Raw genomic sequence first — 9,395 nt, forward strand, 5'->3', positions numbered from 1 at the left:
GCTCCCCTTGGCTCTGTTCCCGTGTGACGCACAAGTCGTTAGACAACCTTTGCTGGCTTCTGTAAACACAGTTGTGGGTCATTACTGAAGCACAACAGAAAACTATACGGTGAATACAAATGAGCGGTTCTTTTTATTTGTTGGTTTATTTGTTTTTTTTTCCTTTAGGAAGGTCATTTTGAAATTATTTAGTGAAAGAATTTCCAGAGTTGAAACATGTAGATGAGGTTTCTGAGGCAGATATATCTTAATTACAGCATTCCTCACCATCTCCAGTCTTTTCTGTTTCCTTCTTCTCAAGTATGCGAGGTCGGTATGGCTGACATCATTATAATAACATCATGATATTACTATATATCAAAATACATCACCATAGGGGCAATTTATTTTAGTTACATAAATCTTTTAAAAAAATGAAAGTATATGTGTGTGACCTGTTTTTGAAGAGGCGCAGTACTTTCCTAAAGCAGCCAGGCACTGTAGTTTTTAGAAAAACCGTTACTCCAACAGGAAGAAGCGGTGCATTTGTTGGAGACTATTTTCAGGTATGGATTAATCCACATTTGGTGCTCTGGTGAGTATGTGGGGCAGCGGGATGGTGAATGTGGGACTAAGTCAAGATAAAGTACAGAGTGTGTGTGTGTGTGTGTGTTTTTAATTATTAATTTGAACAACAGACATCAAAAGTAAAAGTGCCAAAAAAAAAAAAAGTTAAAAATCAGCAGTTATTATGAAGAATCGCACGAAATGTGTGTTGCAAAGTGGCAGATTACTGGACGTGTTCAACACATCTGTTCTACAGGAGGCAAGATCTTTATCTCGGATATCTGAGCCAGGAACCACATACATCTTAAAAAAATCTTTTGATTTGAGTTTTCTAGAGAATTTAAAAATGAGGCGCAACTTCAAACTTGTTTTGAAGTGTACTGACAAGCGCATCTACACGATCATAGCTGATTCAGTAGACTGTTTAACACAAAACCTTTTTATTGAGATCGGGGAGGTGGCACGAAAGGGAAAGGTAGTTTCTTTTTTTGGCAGTGCCTCTGCAGGCCATCTGTTCTCTGCTCTGATTCACTGGGTTGAAATTCATATCTGATACCGAAGTGAACTGAAGCAGGGGGGCCTGCCGAGTAGGTTCAGACCGACAGTCGTGGACCAGGTCAACTGAGGGGTCAGCTCAGCTGCGTGTTGCCGTCACCCAAAGGGCGGATTGTCAGACTCAACTGCCTAATCGCTGCTGCTGCTGCTGCTGCTGCTGCTGCTCTCACATCTATAAGAGCAAATTCGAAAAATCTGTATTTCTATTTGTCTTCTACTTGAAATGTTTCTCTTCACTATCTGATTCTATTGAAACGATAGCTGCCGTATGTTATCAAAACACGTGGGTGCGGAGTAACTGAATTAAGGGGATTTTCCAGAAATAACACTGAATCAGCTAATTGTTTTTTTTTTTTTTTCTGTTAAATGTCGTTGTTGTTCATCCAATGCCAAGCTCGGCAGAACTGCCGTGGTCCCAAAATGGTGATGAATGTACCTCCCAAAGCAAAGCTGAAGTTGCTTAAATATATTCTCAATGGCCAGATGTGATTTTTGACTTTTTTTTTTTTTCCTTCCTACTTTTCATACTAAGAGTACAGAAAACAGTGAAAACTACTGGTGAGGTAGTGCTTTTTTGAGGCCCAGTCAATCCATAAAGTACCAAAAGTTGGCACTGAATGTTGGGTGAGATTCGTATTCTTGTTTGTTTAGGCTTTGATTAGATATTTCCTGATTTAAAGGTGTTGGGGTTTTTTTTACCCAACAAGTACAGCTGTTTTTTGTTTTTGTTTTTTTTTTGGTTCTTTACAAGGGCATTCCACCAATTTTATGTCGAAGTCAGCAGACATAAAATGTTGACTAGTTAACTTGTGGAAACAGTTGTACGATGTCTTCTCTGTCTCCGGAGGAGCTGTGTCATGTCTGCGAAAATGACTCAAGTAACATCAATTGAGTTACCTCATCCTGGGTTTGGAGAGTTCAAATGTTTGGAGTTGAAGGGTTTCTGTTTGGTTGGGATTTGGGCCCGTATGTATTTGGGTCTCTCTTTCTCCGTGCGTATGAGTTTTGCTCATTCCTGTATTGTTTTTATCGTACATCATTAGCTTGCCAGACACCTGTAAAGGTCCTGGATGTGTACTAACCTGTGTGAAAGGTGCTAAACCAGTCTGATTGATAGATTTATTGGTGTTAAGCATAATTTTGTTTGACCTTCACATAACTGTATGAAATGTTTATAAAGTGCACTTCAAAAATCATAAATATTACTCGTGTTTTTGGCAGGACTGTGTTTTTTTTGGGTTTTTTTTTTTTTTTGGCAACCGTGTAAAGAAATCTTTTGTAATTAATATGTTTGATCTATTCTGAGAGATATATCTCAGTGTCAAATCAGTTTCAACATCGGCCTTGGGCAACTGATTACCGATCCAGTTTCTATTAATTGGCCTGTTTTTTTTTGCGACAATATGACTTCCTGTTCTGTAATGTCATCAGCAATTGATTATGAAATATTCAGAGTACTCCTGATGTAATTTTACTTGGAATCCCCCCCCCAAAAGAACTCAGCCTGTGACCAAGGCTCTGCCCCCCCATTAACATGTTACATCACAGGAGAGGGCCAGATGGGTTCCTGGATGTGAGGTCTTTATCCACCTCAGCTGACTCGGTCTTTGACCGGCGGAGCAGCTGTCTGTGCCAATGAGGCTCACAGCGCTCAGCGGCTGGCAGGACGGGGTTGCAGAGGCAGAGACGTGTCCGCTGGCAATTTGAGATTTGAAGGAGTGTGTCAGTGTTTCAGTTTGGTTACATCACTCGGGGCGATGAGCGTAATAAAGGCAAGATTAGAATATGTGGGTTTTATGAGCGCGCCCTGGTGTCGGACAAACTGTAGTGATTTGAGCAGCTGAGGTCCCCTGGGAAGCTAAATTGTCTTGTTGGTAAGTGGATTGAGTCACTGGGAAACAGACCATGAATTCCCCAGAAAAATGTGATTCAGTAAAGTGCAGCTCTCATCTCTCTCCCTCCCTCCCTCTCTCCCTCCCTCCCTCTCTCTCCCTCCCTTTCTCTGCCTGGACAAATTGAAACAGTGATTTCTCTTGGGCCTGTACAGGCACACAACCACACACAGACACACACACACACACACACACACTCAGTGTTTGCTGCCGAGGCTGCCCATAGCTCTCTTACATAAGCCAACCAGAGTGATACAGCACGTTTGCATTGTTGTAGCAGGAAGTCACAGGGCCATTCGTATTGTGTTTATTTCTAAGATGTTGGCTTTTTCCATTCACTTGTGAGCGTGTGCGTTTGTGTGAGTGTTGAATGTGAACATCCTGTTGGGCTAGTAGGGTTCTCAAGAATTGTATGGCGGACTGTGGCTATGGTGGAAGCGCATTATGCTGTGCTGCATTCACTGTCGTACAGCTTTATCGCTTTCCCTGCACGAGGACAGAACTGAAAGGCCGTTGTTTAGCACGGGGGAGTGGTTTTAGGCAGTTCTCTAAAAGTCTCGCACTTCATTAATTCTAGTTGGTGTTTTTTTTTTTTTTAAACCTCACCTGTACTCACCTCAGCTGATGTCAACACATGCACTCTAATGTTTAAAAAAAATGAAGCCGCAACTTGGTTCGTCGAAATGAACCACCTGCCTGATTCAGGTGATATTCTGTGGATTCGCACATTGTGATAGGCGACTAAATGTCATGAAGGAGTTTCAGTCGCCATTACGGCTGAAACTAACAGTTGTTTTCTCCAATGGATTTATTGTTTCAATTAATTGATCGTTTCAGCGGATTAAAATGTCAGAAAAACACCCGTCACAGTTTCTCTAGAGCCCAAGTGGACGTCTCTGAAATGCCTGTTTTATCCAGCTGACAGTCCAAAAACAAAAAAGATTCAGTTCACGAATTATAGAAAACAGTGGAAAACAGCAAATCCTAACATTTGAGAGGCCGGAGCCAGCAAATGTCTTGCTGAAATTACAGTAACGGGATCCTTTTTTTTTTCTTCTAAATTATTTGACTGCTCTAGTTTAGTGACATTATAGGGGGAGATTTTAAAAAAGAAAAAAATCGACGCAGCAGACACCAAAATATCCTGACCTTTAGTCTCGAGTATGGCCTGAGATCCAAAAACACAAGGTCCTGCGTAACAGATACTACCATGATGCGACCAATAACATCTTTTTGCCAGGGTGCCCGTGCCCACACCTTTCAGTGTCTGTGCCCTCATGTAGTAACGCTGAGTTTCTGTTGTTAATTCGAAGCTCAAAACAAGTTGACCCTGATGTTATCATCAGTGTTGTGCTCTCCTCCAGAGCCACAGAAGACCTTTAACGCCTGCTTTCACAGGCTGTGTATTACGTCCCATAAACTGACCTTTACGTGCAGAAGTAGTGGAGTTCCCTTATCCACTTCAGATCTGTTTCCTATTGTGTAAACGTATTCAGACAGCACCGATGGTCACCCCCCAAAATATCGTCAAATTACATCAATATGAAGGCACTCGATCACAAACCTCATTTCGTCGGTAGTTCCACATTTGACGTGGCACATAGTGAAAAGGTTTATTGAAGGAAACATCCCCCTCCCGGGAGATTTTCCCAGGCCAGATTTTCATAGTGCATAGTTTGGGCCACCATTCCTATTGGATTATGACAACATTTTACTTACCAAATTCAATCCCGGCATCCACATGGAGACGTAGCAGGAGCGGTAGAACAGAGTCCAACAGGGCAAGGAGCGTGGGCACGTTTAACCAGCCTTATTTGAAAGAGAAAATAAAGGCAAATATTAAACCTGTTACTCAATCTGTTGATTAACAGTCTTCCTGGTTCACCTTTGACCTGCCACGCTTACTCAGCGTGTGTGTGTGTGTGTGTGTGTAAGTTTTCTATGCCCTCAACAGTTACAGTATAACTGACATTTTGGCTGCACTCATTTCAGTTTCACGTCCAAATAGTGGTTTAGATTTGAGCCACCCCCCCCCACCTCCAGATTTCAGTAATAAACTTATTGGGTAAAACTAAAACCCACGTTGTTTAAAAAAACATAATATTCACTAAATATTCCTTTTAATGATGTGTTGCGTCTCCGTCCTTCCCAGGTGGAGATCAGCCTGCAGAGCAGCTTCCAGCCTGGTATGAAGCTGGAAGTGGCCAATAAGAGCAGCCCGGACACGTACTGGGTGGCCACCATCATCACCACGTGCGGCCAGCTGCTGCTGCTGCGCTTCAGCGGCTACGGCGAGGACCGCAAGGCCGACTTCTGGTGCGATGTCATGACGGCCGAGCTGCATCCGGTGGGCTGGTGCACCCAGAACAACAAGACCCTCATGCCCCCCGAAGGTAGGAAGGAAACACGTTGATACAAACGCGGGCATCCGAACCTGGTCTCTTACACACACACACACACACACACACACACACACACACACACACACACGTGCCGAGGTTAGATTCGTAGTCCAATCATAGTGTGTTCTTTTAAAGTCCCACTGGACAATAGTTCTGCATTACTGTTCATTATAATATAAACGTAAAACAATGATGGAACCACAATGTTGCTAAGTTATCGCAATAAACAGTTTATTGAATCGCGAGATCTCAGTTTTTGCTGCAGTATCAATTGAGGATACAGAGCTTTATTGTACTTTATTGAAGGCTCATTATTTTTTGGGAAGTTATCAGCTTTTGTATTGATTTTTTGCAAAAAAATACAAAAATCACGGTGAAAAACACACCGTTGGCACAAAGACTCTGTGTATAACCATTTATTATACTTCTTGTAGTAACTCTGAGAGACTCTGTCGTATAATTTGCCGCTCACTTTGCATTTGTTTCCCATTTTTCTCTTCAGTTTCTCTAAATGGCAAAAGCAAAGCACAATCTCCTGAGCTGTGCTTGTTGGAACAAGAACTTGTTTACTGTAAACAGGGGTGAACAGTGTCTTTTTAGATGTGAAGGGACTTAAACTGTGAAAAGAAGTACTTTTTTTTTCCAGTATTGTTTGGGGATTTTATGCATTAGTCTTTATTTTATGCCCTATGCCGTTATTTGGCACAAAATATTAGACATTTAAAATAAGTTTAAACCATTTTATAGAAGAAAAAACATGAGAAAGCAGTTCTGTAAAGAATGAAAATGATAAGCCCCAACTTTCTTTTGTCTTTCAACAATCATACATGTGCCTCGTAACATGCCACGATCACAATTAAGTAAAAGATATGTATGAGTATTAAATATAATTAATGCGATTGTGCGTACAGTATGTTAGTAGACTTTGTCCATGTTGCGCAGCTGTCTTATTGGCTGACGGGTGTCTGTCGAGTCTTCAGTCGATGGGGCTACTACTGCACGCCAAAGGCTAGCTCACACAGTCAGTCAGTGTGTGTGTGTGTGTGTGTGTGTGTGTTTGGGGGGGTATTTACCGATAAAAGGGGTAAAAGGGGTTGAAGCTGAAGCACAGACATAGTCTCAGGCTGAGCCAGGAGAACGAGGTGTGTAAATGTCTGTATGTGCTCCAAGTTACGTGAACATTGAAGCTAACGCACTTAGCACTGCACCGTAGCCAGCTAGACCGTTAGCAGTGTTAGTGTAGTCGGGCCCCCCGCCCCTTGGCTAGCGACACCAAACTAGCCAAGTCTCATGTTAAGATAGCCAAAATGGTGGTCCGACAAACAGTGACAGCTCCCGGGGCAAGCTTAGTTACTACAGCTTCCGTGAAACAACACTTCCAGGCCGCTAGCTGAGCTGACAACGTCGCTCGGCTTAAAACATTTTCAGATTAAGCTAGGAAGTGAACGCTTACTCCAAATGATTGAGATGTGTCACACCCAGCTCGCCGTAGGTCAGTGTCAGGCGTCAGTGATGGCGGTGGCGAACGTATCGGGGGGCCTTCAGGCGGGGGACAAACAATCGCCTGCCGCGGTTCTGTCCTCCTCTCACTCTGACCCTGGACAGGCCTACTAGTGAACAAAAGTTGGGCTAACTAAGTAGAATAATTGTTTTTACGGATTTCTTTTTCAAACGTGAAAAGTAAATGACTTAAAATGTATTAGCAACAATAAAGCAATAATAATAATAATAATAAACCAGTTTCCACATTTTGAGGAATGTGTAGACTTCACTTGCGAGGAAAAAATGCGCGGAAACTATTTATGTATGTATCTTTTTAAAAGTTTTTTCGATGGCGAAGACTTTGGGCTCCGGGCCAACAACCATGGCTCACCATAATGCGCGCGCACAAACGTGACTCCCTCCCACCTTTACCTTTCAAGGAACGCTTTAAATAAAACTGAGTGGAAAGACCAGTTTTCCTGGAAGTGCTTCAACCGTCAACACGGCTCGAGTGCCATTTTTCCGACTGACACATCAGCCCGTCGCCGTCGCACTCACTCAGTGTCGGGCGGCCTCGGCCAGGTTAAATGCAAGACAGGTCGTTTCTTTTCTACAGCAGCCGTCTCGAGCATCTCTTACCCCTCAACCTCAACTCCTCTGTAATAAAGCGTCGTCCTTAACTCTTCCCAGCAGCCATTCCTCTTGCTGTCCCTTTCACAATATAACAACTTTGCCAAAGCTTTTACAGCAGTGACATTTCCACCTGCAGCGGCCCCTCTCACCCCCCGATAGATGACTCATCCTCCTCCCCAGCCTCGTTCGGAGCATATATTTTTCTCGACACTTCCCCGCTGATGGATGGCATGCCTCTGTTATTGTGGACGCGACCTGGATGTGTTTCCACCTGACTCGGTTGTCCTCGCCCTCACACCAGATCCATATGTCCTTTTTCACTCAGCCCCGGTCTTCTCACCGACTTGTTCTTTTCGCCTTTCGTAGCAGCAGACGGTTTATCTATCAAGCAGGGAAACAACACTTGAAATCTGCTTTCAGCGCCGCCGTGGAGTAGTTTCGTTGTATTTCAAGTCTTCAAACACGACGCGACTGCAGGTACTGATTATTTCTACCACGATCTGATCGTGCATAAGCATTTCTCAGATCAGTTTCCCCAAGTCCAAGCGAGCATATGCTTGTTTTTGTCTGACTAACAGCCCAAACCCCAAAGATATTCAGTTTACAATCACAGAAAAGTAGGAAATCCAGCAAATGTTCACAGTGAAGAAGCTGGAACCTGTGAAATTTTAGAAAAAACAATGAATTTTCGTGACAAGTTTATAAGTCGGATAAGATTTACGTCATCTCAACGACTCAGAAACGTAAACAAACATGTTTTCTGTTTTACTGAAGTAAAATCCCACCTGTAATGTCGAGGTGAGAAAAGTAATAAGTTAATGAAGAAAATTGTCCAATAAAAGAATTCTGTAAAAACATGCTTTAACTGACCACTAATGTCCACTGCTATTAACCGTCTCTTCCTGTGCCTCTCAGAAAACTCGTTCTTCAAATGTTTCTCTTTTCCCTTTAATGATGACGGACAGCTGACAGGGCCGCGCGCCCAATGATGCAAACCGAAAACATGAATCACGTCATGGAGGCATTTCTCTGCTCCCTCTGCAACATATTGTCAGTTCATTAATACGGCTTAAAAGAGAAAAAAAAAAAAAACAGCATTTTTTTTTTGCTTCATTTCAAGGCTTTGCATCATTTTATGCATATTTTTGTGTCTGTGTGTGTGTGTGTGTGTGTGTGCGTGTTGCTCAGTCAGCTGGAGTATGAGAGCAGGGTAAAGAGAGAGAGAGAGTGTATTGTACCTGTGTTACAGTTACCTGTTTTATTGGTTTTCCTTTTTGTTTGTGTTTTGTTTCTCAGATAACATTTACCTAAGAAAAGGTAAGCAGCTCTAACAGTGCCTCTGACTAACTCGCCTGCCCGGCTCACTAGTGGCTAACATTAAATCAACACTGTGTCAACGTTAGGCCTCAGAGCTGCATGTGCAGTGTGCCTCCTCCTCCTCCTCCTCCTCCTCCTCCTTCCTCTTTTCATCTCTCTACAGGAAGTGACCTCAAAGCTCAGTTGTCATGCCTTGCTGCCTCTTGCATGTGACTCCTTTCTAGCTGAGTGCTGAGTGAGTGTCTTAGCAGAGCGATAAACACACACACACACACACACACACACACACACACACACACACTGCAGTTGGTGCCTGCTAAGACCAAGCTGTCCTCGTATGATAACTAGCGCAAAATGCAGCGGCTCGGCCAGAAATGCGATGCTTTGATAAACAGGCCTCTTTTCATGTGCAGCGAAACACACTGTGTCCCGTATCAGAAAAAGGTCGTCACAAGTGCGTGAATCGAAAGCACTAAACGGTCTCCGAGGAAAACATTATTTTTTTATAATCAATTGGTGTATTTTTTTTTTTATAAATCAGTTGATTGCGTTGTCTATAAAAAGATCA

At 42.9% G+C, this 9,395-nt stretch overlaps 1 protein-coding gene across 1 annotated transcript in view; it reads left to right on the forward strand.

The window, feature by feature from the left end:
* The window catches only part of sfmbt2 (Scm like with four mbt domains 2), a 55,233-nt gene that overhangs the window by 13,993 nt on the left and 31,845 nt on the right, over positions 1-9,395 (forward strand). The window contains exons 5-6 of the mRNA XM_040148364.1: positions 5,146-5,386; positions 8,807-8,827. Of these exons, the coding sequence (XP_040004298.1) occupies positions 5,146-5,386; positions 8,807-8,827 (262 nt within the window). The remainder of the gene's footprint in view (positions 1-5,145; positions 5,387-8,806; positions 8,828-9,395) is intronic.

The sequence above is a fragment of the Xiphias gladius genome, chromosome 2, assembly GCF_016859285.1.
Source record: "Xiphias gladius isolate SHS-SW01 ecotype Sanya breed wild chromosome 2, ASM1685928v1, whole genome shotgun sequence".
In the NCBI taxonomy this organism is placed as follows: Eukaryota; Metazoa; Chordata; class Actinopteri; order Istiophoriformes; family Xiphiidae; genus Xiphias; species Xiphias gladius.